This window comes from Felis catus, chromosome C2 (genome assembly GCF_018350175.1).
Source record: "Felis catus isolate Fca126 chromosome C2, F.catus_Fca126_mat1.0, whole genome shotgun sequence".
NCBI lineage: Eukaryota > Metazoa > Chordata > Mammalia > Carnivora > Felidae > Felis > Felis catus.
In genome coordinates, this window is record NC_058376.1 from 71,207,701 (window position 1) to 71,225,971 (window position 18,271).

General features: G+C 39.4%; 2 protein-coding genes across 22 annotated transcripts in view; one reads left to right on the plus strand and one right to left on the minus strand.

Annotated features, from left to right (window-relative positions):
• The window catches only part of IQCG (IQ motif containing G), a 58,798-nt gene extending 54,365 nt beyond the window's left edge, over positions 1-4,433 (plus strand). For both annotated transcript variants that reach the window (XM_019839914.3, XM_006936130.4), the window contains exons 10-11: positions 250-351; positions 1,896-4,433. In XM_019839914.3, coding sequence (XP_019695473.2) covers positions 250-351; positions 1,896-2,033 — 240 coding nt within the window. In that variant the 3' untranslated portion in view covers positions 2,034-4,433. The remainder of the gene's footprint in view (positions 1-249; positions 352-1,895) is intronic.
• Positions 1-18,271, minus strand: part of LRCH3 (leucine rich repeats and calponin homology domain containing 3) — a 148,340-nt gene that overhangs the window by 25,890 nt on the left and 104,179 nt on the right. For 7 of the 20 annotated variants that reach the window (XM_045037057.1, XM_045037056.1, XM_045037055.1 and 4 more), the window contains exons 20-21: positions 12,279-12,356; positions 1,654-1,830 (exon numbers count right to left, since the gene is read on the minus strand). In XM_045037057.1, the coding sequence (XP_044892992.1) occupies positions 1,654-1,830; positions 12,279-12,356 (255 nt within the window). The other 13 variants (XM_019839905.3, XM_019839902.3, XM_019839907.3 and 10 more) reach the window with 7 other exon arrangements.

An 18,271-nucleotide genomic window follows, 5' to 3' on the forward strand; every position in this document is an offset into this window, starting at 1 on the left:
AGTATTTCATTTTTATGCAAGACTATGCAAATTTGAATTATTCAAACTGAAAAAACGGGGGGGGGGTACAATTATAAAGTTAATATACGAGTATTTACCATTTAGGAATCCAGTAAACTTTTTTTTCTTTGGTTTACCTTTAGATTTGGCAAGCTTTATGTTCAAATTTTATATTAAAAGTGCAGGGCTGGCTGGGCCACACCTTGCCAAGACAGTCTTATAACCTACGATTAATGTCTACTTTTATAGATAAGGGAGTTTGAACAGGTCATCATTGAAGATCGGATAGAAAAGGAGAAGACCAGGAAGAAGATAGAACAGGATCACTTGGAACTCAAGAGCGTCTTACAGGTAGAAAGCCAGAACTGACATCTTAGGGCACCTTCAATCCCATAGCTGGCTTAACACTGAGGAACACAAAGTATCTCTCCTTTGTTATGAAGCATGGATGGGAGATCTGTAAGGAAGCATGGCTTTTTGTTATTACTGGAATTTGACTATAGTCCTCGGTGCAGGGAGAGAGCTAACATAGCAAAGGACGCATCCCCACCTCTTAATCAGGGAGGAAAGTGGTGGTTAGCAGGGGAAGCTGGAGCTAGAACTTGTGCCCAGAGGTCAAATTTAAGAATACTATTAATAATCGAAACAGCTCTTGGAGGAGCCTCTTGTTCTTCTTCTTCTTTTTTAAATTTATTTTTTCAGGTAAACTCTGCCCGCAGTGTGGGGCTTGAACTCAAGACCTGAAGATCAAGAGTCACATGCTCTACTGATTGAGCCAGCCAGGTGCCCCTAGAGGAGCTTCTTAAAATTCTATTTATAGAAGTTAGCCCAGCCTATCTTCTAGGTTCTGATGAGCTATTTTCAAAAAAGGTATAGGGAATAAAGAGCAGTTTAGAAAAAAAAAGATTAACATTAGTTTTATATGGACTTGTGAATATTAGTGATGTTGAAACTGGTAGGTCAGATTCTGGGGAATATTTTCAAGCAAAAATAACATCAGCTGGATCCAAACTGTTGTTGAGAGGATTGCCCTGCTCTCTGAAAGAAGTGTGTCTGCTGAGAGAGATCCTACAGTGTGTAAACAGTAATTTGTGATGTATATTATGGGGTAGATTAAGAAAGTAAGCTTTAAAGTACATTCAGAACCAGGCATCCAAACCCAAATATGAGCTTTCCTTTAGGAGACTGTCAGATGTACAGTTAGCAAGGATTTATTGAGCTTCTATGGTGTTTCCTATTTGGCAGGATTCCTTGATTTACAGCAAAAATGTAAAGACTAGCTGAAGACCACCTTTGTTTTCACTAATGGATTTGCTTCCAGTTTTTAGGGCTTAGTCTGATTTTGAAGTAGCGCAGACTGTATTCAGAACAGTTGTGTCTATGACTAAAATATTCAAGAGAGCTATCGAGATCCTTTTTGGAAGAGGATCCCTTAATCAATCCTTTAATCAATCACTGAGGCCAAGAAATGCACCAGGGAGCCTATTGAAGCCATCTAAATTATCTGTACGTTTTTGACTGAATGCTTACTTTTGCCTGTGTCCCAGCTAACATCCCTGTTGGATCAAATGGTTTAGATGTGGGGAACTTGGCCGTTCATAAAGAGAAACAGTACAAAGAGTCAGGTTTTTAAGTGTAAAGGAAAAGACTGGCCTTATCAGGTTCCTTTTCTTTATCTTCAGTCCTTGAGAACTTTAGATTCTGTGGCTTAAGCTCTGGGTCCTGCACCGCAGGGCAGCATTGCTGTAGGTACAGCAGGCATGGCCGCTTCCATGTTTCAGATAGACACCATTCTTCAGACAGAAGTAACTTTAGGAAAAAAACTCCCTTCTGCAGAAAGGATGCAGCTTATCAGGCAAGCTATAAATTGTACTCACTCCCCCTTTCTCTTCTAGCTCCAGGCCTGGTGGCGAGGCACTATGGTACGGAGGGAACTTGGTGGTTTCAAAATGCCTAAGAAGGACAAAGATGATATCAAGGATTCCAAAGGTAAAGGCAAAGACAAGAACAAGCGGAGAGGCAAGAAAAAGTGACATTCTCTTGCCTTTTCCTCTGGTATTCTGGAGCTGGGAAGGTGGACTTGAAAACATTTTACCAGCGCAGAGAACTCATCTACAGGTTGTTTCTTATTTGGACATTTCCAGGTGCTGCCTGGTGTTTTCACTTTGCCTGTTCTATTAGTTTGCAAACCCTGAATTAGGACTATACTGTTGACTTAGGGCTTCTTTTGAGAAACTTTTGGTGGGAAGTATTTCTAGGAGGCTTATGAAGATTCTTCTTGCTCTTTCTTACTAGAAAAAAGTCAAGGGCTTAGTTATTGTGATGCATTAAAACTTCAGTAATTTCTGTAATGTTCCTGATTCTATCATTTGTCTACAGTGAAAAAACTCTTTATGAGCAAAAGTGTTCAGTCAGAATTCCAAGACGATGCTTATAAAGTGTCTAGCATAATATAGACACAGTGAAGTTCCACAGATTGGTTCCTTTCTGCCTTTTAGATTTGTTATCACTTTAGTGTTTTTGTTGGGGTGGCGGCGGCATGGAATATGTATCTTACTATAAGCTGCTTCAGCTCCTTTTCTGGGAAATAGGTAGGGATATAAATTATAAATTAAAAAGATAAATAATGAATTAGAATAAACAGATACGAGATGTTAGGGTGTACAACCCACACACAGTAAAGTTGGGGGACACAGGCCTGCTGGAAGACTAGCTTGGAGAGATTTTCGATCATGAGACACCAGGGTCTATGCCTGCTTTGCTTCCTCAACAATTTTCACCTTGCAGGACATTAAGACTAAAACAGTAAGGATAATCCAAACAGAATGTCTTGGGGTGCTAAAGCTTTCCCTACAGCATAGTTGGTAATTTATGAGAGAAAAGTGTCCAAATATCACATGTATTTCATGAATTAAGCCTTATATGTGATTCCAAATATAGGGAAATACTGATATCTGTACTTCCTTAGAGTAAAACAAACAAACAAACAAACAAACAAACTGATCTCAAGGGCCTGTTATGAGGACCCAGTTTCTACTGATGTTCCTTCGGGGAATTAAATACCCTTTCATTTTAGCCAAGGAAATCATGCTTTAGGTATGAACATTTTCAAATCAGCCTTTATTTCACGCTATTGAAGTGTTGGCTTTTATTTTAAATGTCAACGTGTAAGGTGGCATACAGGCAATTTAAAATAACATACATGATATTGACATATTTATACTTAGAACTTATGCATTATATTTACAGACACACAAATATAGGACAATGTTTTACAAAATCTTTCACTAATTACATGTTTACAACATTTTCAGAAATAAAATGAAATCTGCTGTAAACCATCTCACTGCAATACTTATATTAAAAGGGTTCTAAATATCCATGTTTTCCTTCATTTCTATAACCATTTTAAGCGCTTAGTTGTTAAAAATTCATCATACTCGTCAGCACAGTCACACATCATTAGTCACTGCTGAGCTGTAGCAAGTAAGAGAAATCAGACTCCTCGATTAGCTGTAAGGCTGTATTTTAAAAAGCTATTAAAGAAAGTGACCTGCTAAGAAGCCCCCTACTCTGTTCTAGCTAAATACAAAGGCCCCTCCGCCCATAAGTTATTTCCAGAGACCTGGCTGACTTACGATGTCCGTAGCTGGCAGGGGCCCTGCTGGGTGGGCACTTTAGCCTTTTCTCTGTTCACACTTCAAGCACTGGGCTGGTCACTGCTTCAGTAGGAAGCTCACAAATGGTCAGGTGGAACCGTTACAACATCGTCTTCATCTTACACTGCAGTCTAGCAAGGCTAAATGTGAAATTTTCTTTCCAGTTTTTTTTAAGTACATACAAAACACTGAATACAAAAATTTTTCAACAAAACCATCATGAAATGTTTCTGCATCTTGACAAAGGAAAGAAATTCAATATGCTTGATATTTTTCTTTCATTATCAACCAAAACTGTACACAATTTTTTTCTAGCAATTCAAATATAAATTTGAATTAGTTTGATAAGAATACATTAATAAGGTTTCACGTTATGTGTGAAATGTGAAATAAGTGGAAATTTCCATTTATTCATATGGGATAATTAGTTGCAAATGTCCCAAATGTTGTATTATGTATGTCTTCTGGGGTTATTCTTGCATAGTAGGTGACAAAACAGTCCTGTTCTTTGCTGAATTTCAAATGACTTCTATTATTCAGAGATTGTACTGAGGTTTAATGTTGACTAGAAGGAGAAATACCTATAGTTTAAAAATGCACACAAATTCTAAACAAGTCCCAATTGGTGGGTATGTTTGGAACTGTAAATATAATGGGGTCTGGCTCTAAACACTTAAAAGACATTTTACTTTTGTTCTGTAAGAACAGTGAAGGACTGGGTTTTGAGCTCAGATGCTTTATGTTCTTTAATATTAAACTTGGACAAAGTGGTAATGTTCTGCTGAATTTGTTTCCCTGTGAGAACAGGGAGAAAACATTATTTTGACCGGATACTCCATGATTTTCCTTTTAGATGCTGCATTCACGTGATAGAGAACATTTTGCTCAAATGCATGCATTGGTAAAGTAAATCCAGAACAATTCACAACCCCGGATAACTAGTATCTTCACTAAGTCTATTTACCCGGTTTATAAAGGCAGTGAATACCAAAAGACATGCTGACAACTAAAAGGGGTTCAAAATACAGGGTAAGAAAGACCCTAGTGGCTTAAACCTGAACAAAGGCTCCCAGCTTTGTTACATGAGATCTTGGGCCCTTTCACTTGGCCCATGATTGAGTAAAGAAGGCACGAGTGGTAGAGTTAGATGAACTAGATACACAGCACGCTGTTTTTTAAGATGCCACAAGTGGCTTGATTCAGCCACGGAAACTGGCTTGATTCAGCCACGGAAACCAGCTGTTACCTGAAAGAAATTAAGAAACTTGGTTTTTCCTTTATTTCCTTTGCTTTGTTTTCATAATCTTGCATTAGGCAGAGGGCCGGAAGTGTATTCTGCTGTGGGTGGAAGGTGTGTGCAGGTCCAGGTATCCCGGGAGCAGCATGGGGGGAAGAGGATGGGAGGGCTCAATGCAAATGGTGAGTAGTGCCTGTTACCAGCCTAAGGATTTGGAACCTGTGTGGAGAGTGCTGTTTATAAAGTGTGGAGAATAGCAGGATGTCACACAGAACCAAGCTTTAAGTGGTGGTGGCCAGCCTGCGTAGGGGGGTGGCCTATGACTCTGGCCTTATATACAACTTAACTCTCTGAAATGGTTTTACTACATAAAAATCTAGGCCTTCTACATTATATTTGTTCTGCCTGGACATAAGTATTTTGTCCAAAAAACCCAGTTCTGTTATTTTTGTCTTGCCTTGCACAGACAGTCCAAAAAATCTTAATATATAGCTTCTGATTTTAAATGTGGCTGACAGAGTGGAGTCATTACTCCCCACATCATACAAATATCTAGCTTGAGACAGTGGTCTCTACCACATCTGTTGAAAATGCAGATACCCAGGCCTCGCTTTAGACCTACCAAATGAGACTCTGCATTTTAACAAATGCTCCAGGAGATTCTAATGAACAACCAGTTTTGGAAACCAGAGGACTCCAGAACCAGGAAACAGGTAAAGATAATAGCATGTCTGTGCTTTCAGGGGAGCTAAATAGCCTTTTGAGGAGTTTCTTTCTGGTATGTGAGACAAGCCTACTCTCTAGGAAAGCACAGCCAGTTTAGGCTTCAGTGTTGCGTTCTCAGTAATGACAGAATTAAGTTTCATTTGTGAAAACCAACCGTGTCTTCCTAAACAGTTCAATGGAAACGAATATAACCTCCCCTAAAATGGAGGCATGAAGCAAAATATTCCTGTTAGGAATCATGGAAACAGTCCTTTTTAAGAACACTTAAGAGCTTTGTTTAAGCAGACGGCTGGCAGCAGCAATCGCGTCCTGCTCCGGTTTGGCCAGGCCAACGCCCAGGTGCTGGGGGTCCTTACACAGCAGATGACGGGTGCTGCTGCTTGGGGGGGGCAAGTGCCAGGAGAGCCTGGACCGTCACCGCAACCTGGCTCAAACCTTTCTCTTCTAAAATGTGGAGAGGCAAACATAATTGCTCCTGAAATGGAACGACGTGACATAAAAACAAACAAAAGAGAAAACAGGATGAACATCAACAAACTAAAAAGAAAAAATAAGCATCTCTTCTCTCCCTCATAATAGTCAACTGAGATATGAAGAGTCAGTCTGGGAAACTGGCCTCTGTTAACAGGAGTTACACAGAGATGGTACCTGACACCGTCACTTTATTAAAACAACTAAAAGTACAAACGGACCATTTTGAAAACTAGGGTAAGGACAAGTTACATACACTTCTACATACAACAGAGGATAACAAAAATACTATGGAGTAAAAGCAACATCCTTCATTCCTGATACATAAAAGATCAATGCAGATCAGTAAAATGAGGTGGAGAAAATGGAAAAGCAGTTCCAAGTTACCAGATGGCTCAGGCCTGACAGATAGGACACTGTAGGGGAAAGTGCTCTGGAAATCATACACCAAAGGAACGCAAGATAGTTTCCTGCCAGAAGCCAGACTGCTTGCAGGAAGGATGCCCACCAGCTGTGTTATAGAAGAAATGGAAGTATTTCATATCCTGGTATTTAATGGATTAAATTATGCTGGAGATCTATGATGTGAGTTTAGTCAGGAATACCTCAATCACCATATATTTGAAAAGTGTTTATATGTTTGCTTAAGGAAGTTAAAAACTTCTACTGTGTTTGCCTCGTTAACGTTTGGTTAAGTCTTTCTTGAGAGAGAAAAAGGCAGGGTTTAAGGATAACACCTATCGTTGGTGTTTCTTTTAAGATTAAATATTCAGAAAAACAGACACTGCTCTCACAAAGGACAGAAAGTAGAATTCTGGTCCCACTAAAAAGGAGACTACACATATTTATTAAAAAAGATAACTGGACTTTTCAATGGCACTTACTGTATTATTAGGAAGTTTTACAAAATTAGTTGCGATAAAAAATATAACATTTATTTTGAACAGTTATTGGTACTTGCGCTTAAAACTTTAATACTTATCCTGATAAAACAAGGTAATTGCAATCTTTTGACCTTATAAAACTACCAACTCTGTATAAATACTTTGAGGACCACTGCCAATACAGATGAACTATTCTAAAATGAACCTGCAGGGTGTTTTGCTCTTGGGGAAGCATAGTTTCTCTGAGGCCAATTCCCTGATCCCTTCTCCATAGTGCCCCACACTGCTGCCTGCGGTTTAGACATTCCCTCAGAGGCTTATGCTTTCCAGATGTGCATTTACCTGCCAGCCAGCTTGGAGGGAACGCTGTGTGCTCTGAAGAGAATGTACAACTACCCCCCTGCAAGACCACGTGTTTTATCTTCTAAAGGGACAAAACTCCACAAAACCGAATGGTCTTTGACTCCGAGACATCTTAAAAATAGAACAAAGCAAGCCTTCCAAACTCTGGAAGGCACCACTACTATATAAAACTGGTTTTCAACACAGTGGTCAGGTCAATATTTCAGCATTAATAGTAAACAGTTTTTTAATGTGTTAAAGAACTGTCCCATTTAATATGTAAGAAAACCAAAGCAATCACACCCTCAGGCTGACTTCTACAACAAGGTGTTTGTTATGTTTCCTGCAATTCCCCTTAATATTTGAGTTCAGTAGATTCCTGAATGTTCAGAAACCCTATTTATGAAAACTAGAATCTGAATGCAATCATGAAGTAGTTTCAAGCATTAAGGCCAGCAGCTTACATATTTAGGACATCCTGAAGACGATAAAACTCACTGCCTTGGGTACAGAGCAGAGACCGCTGCCTGATACTTTACCTGTTCTTACTGTTCAGATACAACCTCCTGAACAGCCTAATTCAGTACAAGTTCACCTATTAAGATGATTCAAATATACTGTAAATTACATAAATTTCTATTTTAAATTATAAATAGGGTTCTAGAGGTGAAGCTAGTTCATTGATAACAAACACAGTAAATCTGGACAGGTGCCTACTCCTGAAAGGTCAGCTCCAGACCATCTGCTTGTTGTGGACTATTTTAAGTGTACACACTGGGCTCAGAATAGCAATCTAAGGAACCTACCTGATTTTTGGACTGCACATTCTGATCAAATTAAAATTACTAAGACTAAATGGTCAGTGCTTCCAGATGTGCAGACAGCAAATGGTTACGTGGACCTGTGCCTCACAATACAGGATACCGCAGGATTTTCGGGTACAGCTCAAAGCAGAGATCTTAGTGACCAGCTGCCTCCTCAACTGGAGAGGGTGCAACTATTTTCTTTATGAGCAGTTGTTGAAGACGTTGGAAAAACGGCCACTTGGGAATTTTATTACATCATATTATATCCCAAGTCTTATTCTAAGAGCAGGTGCAGGATTGTATCAGAGGCACCTCAGCACTTGTGATAAGAGGAAAAAGGACACAGGCCAGGAGAATGGACAAATCACCAGGAGGAAAAACGCTGGTGTTTTGCTCTGTTAGCAATCATCAATGCTTACTAATGTGATGGACTGTTCATCTGGACATATGGGGACAGGATTTATCTCCTTTACTGGTTGGCTGTTTGATAGCCAGAAAAAAAAAAAAAAAAAAAAAAAAAAGCATGTATGTAAATACTTGGTAACAAGAAACAAACCTCCTTTACCAAACACAGGAATGAGGTGGAAAATCACTGGAGTGCAATCTTTCAGCTAGAGGGGGAAGATCCCGTAATAAAGCAGACAGAGAGTTAACATTAAAGTACAATAAAATGCCACAAAACCCAAAAGCTGGATAGACAGAGAGACAAAACTGGATTCTTCTGAATGTGCCCCAAGAGAAAGTAGTGTTTCAACAGTTCTTTTAACGCTGAGGTTTAGCTGAAGGATGTCAGAAGGGGAACAAAGATTGTCCTGTCCAAAGTGTGAGCAGGAAAGGAAAACAGAAAAACAAAGTCAGTGGTTCAGAAATACAGATTTCAGTATAGAATTCAATATGATCATCTCAGTCATACTCACAAAAACACATCCTAGTAACATTTTTTATTTTGAAGAATGAAAATAAAATGCTAAAAAACAAAACCACAAACACCCCTCTTTGTGCTGAGCTTGCTTTCACTACTAAACAGCAGAATAAAACTGGCTTGTTGGTGACCAGTACGAACACTCAGGAAACTGAACGGAACTGGGTGATGCGAGGCCTACAAACGGTGAGTGAGGTCTATGCCAGGCAACCTCTATCCAGACTCATTTTTCCCTATTAACAAAAAAAGAATGGGCCAGAAAGCAGGACCAAACCTGCATGTGGGCTGAGGAGAGGTAAGTGTTCAGAGAAAGCCCCTCCAGCTCATAGGTGAAGAAATTAAGTAAATAAAAACACAATTGGACTGGAGAACAGGAAAATATTCTTTAACACATAACATATAGTAATTCTAGGACATAAGATACTGGACTCAAATAGACATTTTTATCACCCATTATAGTTTTCTGAATGTAACATACTTAATAAAAGTATAATAATAAAGAGAATACCCACATGCCCAGCCTTATCAGAGGTTTTCAAGAGTCACCTTATTCTTTAGAGTTTCATTCACAACTCATCAACACTTCAAAAGTTATATTGAGAAGGGAAATTGTTCACCTTTATACATATTCTCTGGACATAAAATCTGACAAATATTTGCAATATTAAGTTTTATGTTATACATTTTCAAAAGTGACATTACAAGTCAAACAGAAGTGGGGGTATTTAGGTAAAGATCAGAATGCCCAGACATAGGGGAGGACAAAGGAAGAGGAAGAGGTACAGGTTTCTTCTTTCCTCCTGGGGCAGAGGGACCTGAGGTTAGTTTGAACCTATGAGTTTCTGTATTTATTCGTTTTCCTTCACTCTGTTTTAAGCAAATGACTAATTTTTTAACAGAAGCAGCATCGTAACAGGAACCCATCTCAAAGTGGTAGTGGTGGTAGTGATGGTGGTCGACACTGGGGTGGAAGGCAGAAGCAGAGAGGAAGAGGTGGCCTCCGGGATTGTCCACTTCCTCTTTCGGGTGGGGAGACTGAGAGGGAGGAAGGATGTGTCAAGAACCTCAGTCTAACCACCCTGGAAAAATACCTAGTCTTTTACATTTGTATTTTTCTGTCTCCTGCCTTCAAACAGCACAGCAGGAACAGGGACAGGCTGGCCCACAATAAATACTGTTACCCATTGGTTGGCAAATGCTGAATTAAATGTACACTTTAAGGCACACTATATTTTGCTGACTGTTGGCAGGTACATTCTGAAAGAATGTGAGCGTATGACTTGAAATCTGAGACACAGGGTGGTTCTCTAAAGCCCAGAGGACAGGTACAATGACTGGAAAAGCGCTAAACAGCACTTTTAACAGGTCTGATGTAGGCCAAGTCTCGAACCTGTCTTGCTGTTTGGGGATGTTTCCAGTGCTCTTCTCTCTGGGTATGCAGTGCCTCTTTTCAGTTACTCTTATCCTCTCTCGGGTTCCCATTCCCTGCACTAACCCACACCACATTCTTTTGTTCTAAGACATGTGCTATGGCATTGGGGCAGGTCCTGGGCATGCTTGTGTAATGCGATGATTAGGTAGGAACATCTTCAACAGACAGAAGAAAGCACTGACCGTTACTGTGTGTATACAAATATTAGGACCTGCTTATTAATATGGAGAAAATGCACACTATTTGCTTAGAAACCTTATTGATGCTCTCTTACTATGTTTAAAAATGGTTTGTTCTAAAAGAGATGATGAGTCTAGAAAACAATATGATATAAAAATGAAAAATCTGCTTTCATTTGTCCACAGGAACAAAAACAGGTTCTTGCTAACTACCAAAAATGTAAACTTAGGTTCTTTTTGTAACTCGGGTTTGAAAAAAAAAAGCCACAAAAGAAAACAGTGAAAAATAACTAGTAGAATTACAATCTACTTAATCAAAGGGGAAAAACAATCATGGGAACTGACTCCAGCTAATGCTCTACGGCGCTGGACTCTTTCTCTTCCACTCTGCAACACGTAACAAGAGCTGAGGGAGAAGGCCGCCCACTGGACAAGTGGTGCTGTGACCGCCTCAACTCAAGGTAACTAAGAGAGAGGAATGGGGGCCAGGTAAAGAGAGAGTCACTGTGATGAAAGCTGTTAGGACAAAGGGCTTAAGTTCAAGAGAAACACTGGAGTTGAGTCAGGGGCTAATCCTGGGGTTCTGACAGCTTATTAAGAAAGTGGTAGAAAAAAGTCATGTTTTTCTTCTTGAAGGTTGGATACCAGATATGATGACAGGAACTATAAGGATTATGGTTAATGAAAAAAAAAATCAAATAGTACCAAGTTGTTATTTCTTTAAATGTATCTATGTCTCATGTCATTAAATATAGTAGTTTTTAAGAGTACCATGCTTAGTTGGTTTAACACAATTGTTTTAAAAGCATAACTGAATAACAAATGTATGAAGTTCATGTCTCTTAATTAATTACATCTACAGAGCTTAACTATTTGTACTATTTATTAAAGGGCAAGGAAACTGTAACTGAGGAACCTGGAGACAATAAATCTCAAGAGCAGGACAAATCCCTAGAAATAGCCTCTTGTGTGCTACATTCCAAAGTATTAGAGCTTAGTGGAAAAACCAGTGAAATCTGAATCAAGTCTGTCATTTAGCTAACAGCACTGTCCCTGTGTTTGTTAGTTTGGATGACACACTATGTTTATATAGATGTTAACAGTACACGTAAAGTACACACAGTAACTCTCTGCTTTTTTGTAACGTTTTTCTAAGTCTAAAATTATTTCAAAATAAACATTTTTAAAAAGTATTAAAGTAAGTGTTCAAAAACCTGAAACCAACTGGAGCATTCTCAGTCTGAGATGCACTCACTTTGAAGCAGAGACTCTTGTGGATGAAGATGTATACAAGTCCAACAGCAAGTAGGAACGTTTAGGAAAACAGAGTAACGATTTTGATTATTTAGCATGAATTACTTATTACAATAAATTTAAATTTATATGTGTATTATTTTTTTGCTCAGTCCTTGGAAATAATTAAGGAAAATTGCTAAGAAGTATACTGACTGACTCTAGTAACACAAAGTCATGTTAGTAATCATCAGTGTGGTTCAGAGCTAGTCCTCTAAGATTTTAGATACTCACACTTCTGAAAAATTTTAGAAAAATAATACTGAAGTCTGAGATGGGGAGATGGCAGCGTCATTTAGGCAATATAAAAAATGTTAAACTTATTACCTGAGGTACACCAATTTTTCTGCAAGCTTCTAGGAAATTCTCCACATTCCGCCTGCATTTTGCCATTGTTAATTTAGGCTACAAAGAAAGGAAAATGTGGTGTCATTACCAAAGTTTTAAAAAATTTCTTATTTTAAAAATACTCTTCTCACAATTCCTTCGTCAATTCAGCACTCTAGACCATAGGGTCAGCAAACTTTTCCTTAAAGGATTAGATAATAAATCTGTTAGTCTTTATGGCCATATGATCTGCTAAGAGCGTGAAAGCAACTGCAAACAATATATACGCAGAAAGGTGTTCCAGTAAAACTTCATTTACAAAAATAGGTGCTGGCCTTGGACCACAGGTTGCCACTCTGTACTTCAGACATTTTACTTTGATTTTTGTAAGGCAAGTGCTAAATACAGAGAAATTTTAGGGGGGATAGTTGTTTACTTTTTTTGCCATTTTAAAACAATATACAGTAAAGAAAATATGTAGGAATAGGAAGGAAATTACCCACAACCTCATCATTCAAGTACAATCACAGTCAACACTTTGGTTCATTTTCTTGCAGCCTTTATTAAAAGAAGATAATTTTCTAAAAAAAAATTTTTTTTAATGTTTGTTTATTTTTGGGAGAGAGAGCGAGAGAACGAGTACGAACGGGGGAGAAGGGGCAGAGAGCGAGACACAGAATCTGAAGCAGGCTCCAGGCTCTGTGCTGAAGCTCAGAGCCTGACACAGGTCTTGAACCCACGAGCTGTGAGATCATGACTTGAGCCCAGGACACTTAACCGACTGAGCCACCCAGTTGCCCCTAGAAGAAGATAATTTTAGAAAACCAATAGCTTTTGCTCAGACATATGTTACAGATGCATCATGTCTCTACTCAATGGTAATATGAAAAGTTTTTAAACATTTATATTTTACTTTATTATTTTTTTAAAATTTTATTTATTTAGAAAGCACAAGCAGGGGAGGGGCAGACAGACAGAATCCTGAGAGAGAGAGAGAGAGAGAGAGAGACAGAGACAGAGACAGAGAGAGAGAATCCCAAGCAGGCTCAGCACTACCAGTGCAAAGCCCGATAAGGGGCTTGAACTCCAGAACTGTGAGATTGTGACCTGAGCCGAAATCGAGTCAGATGCTTAACCGACTGAGCCACCCAGGGTCCCCAAACATTTCTATTTTAAAAGATTGGACTAAAGAACCTGTTTTCTGAAGGATGAACATTTCCCATAGGAGATTTCCCTAATTTCTAATTAGTAAGTTTGTTTTTCTGAACAGATCTCTTACTAAAAACAGAGTTGTATCACATGACCTAAAGTTGTGAAAAAGTTTTTCACCTATGGGTTATAACGTAAGAAAGAAATATGAATTCCATTTCCCAGAATGATTAACAAACTCAAGTGTTCAAATTCACGGACTGGTTTTCAATACATTTAAGCATCAGGCATGGAAGCCAAATGTCTGCACAAACTCTGCCTTACAGTTTTCACACAGGTTAGCAGATGGAAGCCTTGACCATCTCTAGAAAACAATGGTTTCATTTGTGAATACCTGGACTTTCTTCAAAGATGGAATATGATACTCCATCATGAAAAGAGGGGAAATGTGATAAATACATGATAGTGTTTGAAGCAACTATTATAATCTAAACCTGCAAGAGGCAGCAGGGGCTAGGATTGACTTTATTATAAAAAATAAAAAGGTGGGAGAGGACCCCGGGTGGCTCCGTTGGTTAGGCGTCTGACTTCGGGTCAGGTCATGGTCTCGCAGTTGGTGAGTTCAAGCCCCACGTCAGGCTCTGTGCTGACAGCTCAGAGCCTGGAGCCTGCTTCGGATTCTGTGTCTTCCTCTCTCTGCCCCTCCCCTGCTGATGCTCTGTCTCTCATTACTAAATAACGTTGGGGCTCCTGGGTGGCTCAGTCGGTTAAGCGGCCGACTTCGGCTCAGGTCATGATCTCACAGTCCATGAGTTCGAGCCCCACGTCAGGCTCCGTGCTGACAGCTCAAAGCCTGGATCCTGCTTCGGATTCTGTGTCTCCCTCTCTCTCTGACCCTCCCTCGTTCATGCTCTGTCTCTCTCTGTCTCAAAAATAAATAAACAAAAAAAAAAAAATAATGTTAAAATTAAAAAAAAATAAAAAAATAATAAAAAGGTGGGATGAAAGGAAAATAATAACTAAAAAAATATTTTAAATATTTTATTTTTTTAAGTAATCTCTATGTAGACCCAACATGGGGTCTGAATTCACAACCCCGAGATCAAGAGTCATAAGCTCAGACTTCAAGCTGTATTACAAAGCTGTAATCACCAAGACAGTATAGTACTGGCATAAAAACAGACACACAGATCAATGGAACAGAATAGAGAACCCAGAAATGGACCCACAAACATATGGCCAACTAATCTTTGACAAAGCAGGAAAGAATATCCAATGGAATAAAGACAGTCTCTTCAGCAAACGCTTATTGGGAAAACTGGACAGCAACATGTAGAAAAATGAACCTGGACCACTTTCTTACACCGTACACAAAAAGAAACTCAAAATGGATGAAAGACCTAAATGTAAGACAGGAGAAAGCAGGCAAAAACCTCTTTGACCTTGGCCGCAGCAACTTCTTACTCAACACGTCTCCAGAGGCAAGGGAAACAAAAGCAAAAATGAACTATTGGGACCTCAACAAAATAAAAAGCTTCCAAACAGTGAAGGAAACAATCAGCAAAACTAAAAGGCGACCGACAGAATGGGAAAAGATAGTTGCAAACGACATATCAGGTAAAGGATTAGTATCCAAAATCTATAAAGAACTTATCAAACTCAACGCCCAAAAAACAAATAATCCAGTGAAGACATGGGCAAAAGACATGAAGAGACACTTCTCCAAAGAAGACATCCAGATGGCCAACTGACACATGAAAAAATGCTCAACATCACTCATCATCAGGGAAACACAAATCAAAACCACAACGAGATACCACCTCACACCTGTCAGAATGGCTAACATTAACAACTCAGGCAACAACAGATGTTGGCGAGGATGTGGAGAAAGAGGATCTCTTTTGCACTGCTGGTGGGAACGCAAACTGATGCAGCCACTCTGGAAAACAGTATGGAGGTTCCTCAAAAAATTAAAAATAGAACTACCCTATAACCTAGCAATTGCACTAGTAGGTATTTATCCAAGGGATACAGGCATGCTGTTTCGAAGGGACACATACACCCAATGTTTATAGCAGCTCTATCAACAATAGCCAAAGTATGGAAAGAGCCCAAATGTCCATCAATGGATGAATGGATAAAGAAGATGTGGTACACACACACACACACACACACACACACACACACACACAACGGAGTATTACTTGGCAATCAAAAAGAATGAAATCTTGCCATTTGCAACTACATGGATGGAACTGGAGGGTATTATGCTAAGTGAAATTAGAGAAAGACAAATATCACATGACTTAACTCATATGAGGACTTTAAGATACAAAACAGATGAACATAAGGAAAGCAAAGATAATATAAAATCAGGGAGGGGGACAAAACATAAGAGACTCTTATGGAGAACAGAGGGTTATGGGAGGGGTTGTGGGAGGGGGGATGGGCTAATTGGGTAAGGAGCATTAAGGAATCTAGTCCTGGGGCGCCTGGGTGGCGCAGTCGGTTAAGCGTCCGACTTCAGCCAGGTCACGATCTCGCGGTCCGTGAGTTCGAGCCCCGCGTCGGGCTCTGGGCTGATGGCTCGGAGCCTGGAGCCTGTTTCCGATTCTGTGTCTCCCTCTCTCTCTGCCCCTCCCCCGTTCATGCTCTGTCTCTCTCTGTCCCAAAAATAAATAAACGTTGAAAAAAAAAAAAAATTAAAAAAAAAAAAAAAAAAAAAAGGAATCTAGTCCTGAAATCATTGTTGCACTATATGCTAACTAGCTTGGATGTAAATTTAAAAAAAAAAAAAAAAAAAAGTCATAAGCTCCACCAACCTGAGCTAGCCAGGCACCCCAATAATAATTTTTAAATTTCAAATTGAAAAACTTTCAAAAAGGTCCAGAAAGAGGATAGGCATTAGGTTTCCAGGAGAGTACCCATTCTTTCCTATGCCAAGTTCTTCTATCATCGAAGTAAAAAAGTCTGTTTTTTTGGCAGTGTCTGCGTGGCTCAGTCAGTTAAGTGTCAGACTTCAGCTCAGGTCATGATCTCACGGCTCATGAGTTTGAGCCCCACGTCAGGCTCTGTGCTGACAGCTCAGAGCCTGGAGCCTGTTTCAGATTCTGTGTGTCTCTCTCTTTTTCTCTCTGTGCCTCCCCCACTTTTACTCTGTCTCTCTCAAAAATAAATGAATATTAAAAGAAATTTTTTTAAAAAAGTGGTTTTTTGTTTTTGTTTTTTTTAAAGAGTGAAACAGTAGAATCAGGACCTACTTAACATAAGGAGGAAAACAGCATGGGGGTTCAAATTGGCTAATTCAAACTGGGGCTGGGCTCCTTCATTCTCTTCTACTTTTTACATGTGAAAGAGCAAGGTGCTCCCTGCACAAGTGATGCTGTGGTCTTCTCAACTCCTGGCTAAAGAGGGAGGTAAGGTGAACTGATGCATAAAGAAAAAGTTACTGTGGTGAAAGCTATCATGACAAGGGCTTAACTTTAAGGGAAGTTGGGCAAATTAAGAAAACACAAGACAAGTGCTTTTCACTTAGGAGAATTTTTCATTGGCTAGAAATTCTCTCTCCCTATACCAGCTTCCCTGTCTGCCTGTAAAAATGGAAGTAGAAACAATGTAATTAGCTTCTCCTGTTACCAACGGACCTTAGCTAAGCAAATCAGGATCTTGACCTGAGTCTGGGAGAGAAGGCTGGGGATGTGCACACAGGGCACCATGGACTCTGCAAAAGAAGGGCCCCTACACTTCTGAAACTCTACCATTCAGATGCCAACATCTATGGAGGGGAGAGTGAAATAGGTCTGACTGTGTAGGTAGAAAAACAACTTGGTTTCTATGCAAAAGAAAGGCTAAAAAATGGAGGTCATGTCACTAAGTTAAAACTGGTTCAGGAATCACCACCATCTCAGAAAAAAGGAAAAGAAAAGGTCAGTCAGAATAGTGATGATGGAGACTAACTCAACATTACCTCCATGAAGACTACTAGCACCTTAAGACATAAAAGATATCTCTGTTTGTGGGGAGAGGGGGAGCAGATGGGGGTGGGAAGCAGAATAGAGACTTCCTTTGAGATTTCCCCTGTAGACAGTAGAGATCTGACTGATGAAGGTGAAGAGGAATGAGGAACAATCAATCAGCTCTCTCCCTAGCCATTTCTGCCTTTAGCATATATCTCATTTCCAGGGATGTAGACCAGTATTTCATAACTACAATCAAACTCCTTATGGTCTGATGAAAGTTGTGAATCTTTTCTTGAGAAGAATACACATGCATGCAAATTGGGGAGTTCATGGAGCCCTAAAAGTGCTTGATCCCAGGCTACAAATCCCTGCCTGTATGTGTCCACCAGAATAGCTAGTCAAAAGGACCCATCGGCTAGACTCCCTATCACTCTGGAGTGCAGAAGGACTCATGATTTTGCCTTAAGTCAAATCTCGGAGAACCTGCTATTCCCAAAAGCTTCTCCAGAAGTTTGGATGACATAACATATGGTTTTAAATAGCCGTGCATAGCCTGTTCTAATTCTTTAATGAACAACCTGATCTGAATAGAAATCTTATGTAGGTTTTGCAGAAGAAGATTTCAACAAGAGCATAACCTATACCTAAAGGAGTAAGAAATAAACAATTTCACTATTCTGAAATTTGAAATGATTCAGAATTTTTATAGGTTATCTACCTTGGTGATATGGTTCCTTCAGTGAGTTGTCATATTTATTACAATATTTGTCATGATTTTTGATATGATTTACTAGTGTACTTCTAAGAATGTTAACTGTACTCGTAACACCTATGCCTATTAAACAACCAAACAGCAGTTTACCACCCTGAATGTGCCCCATCTAG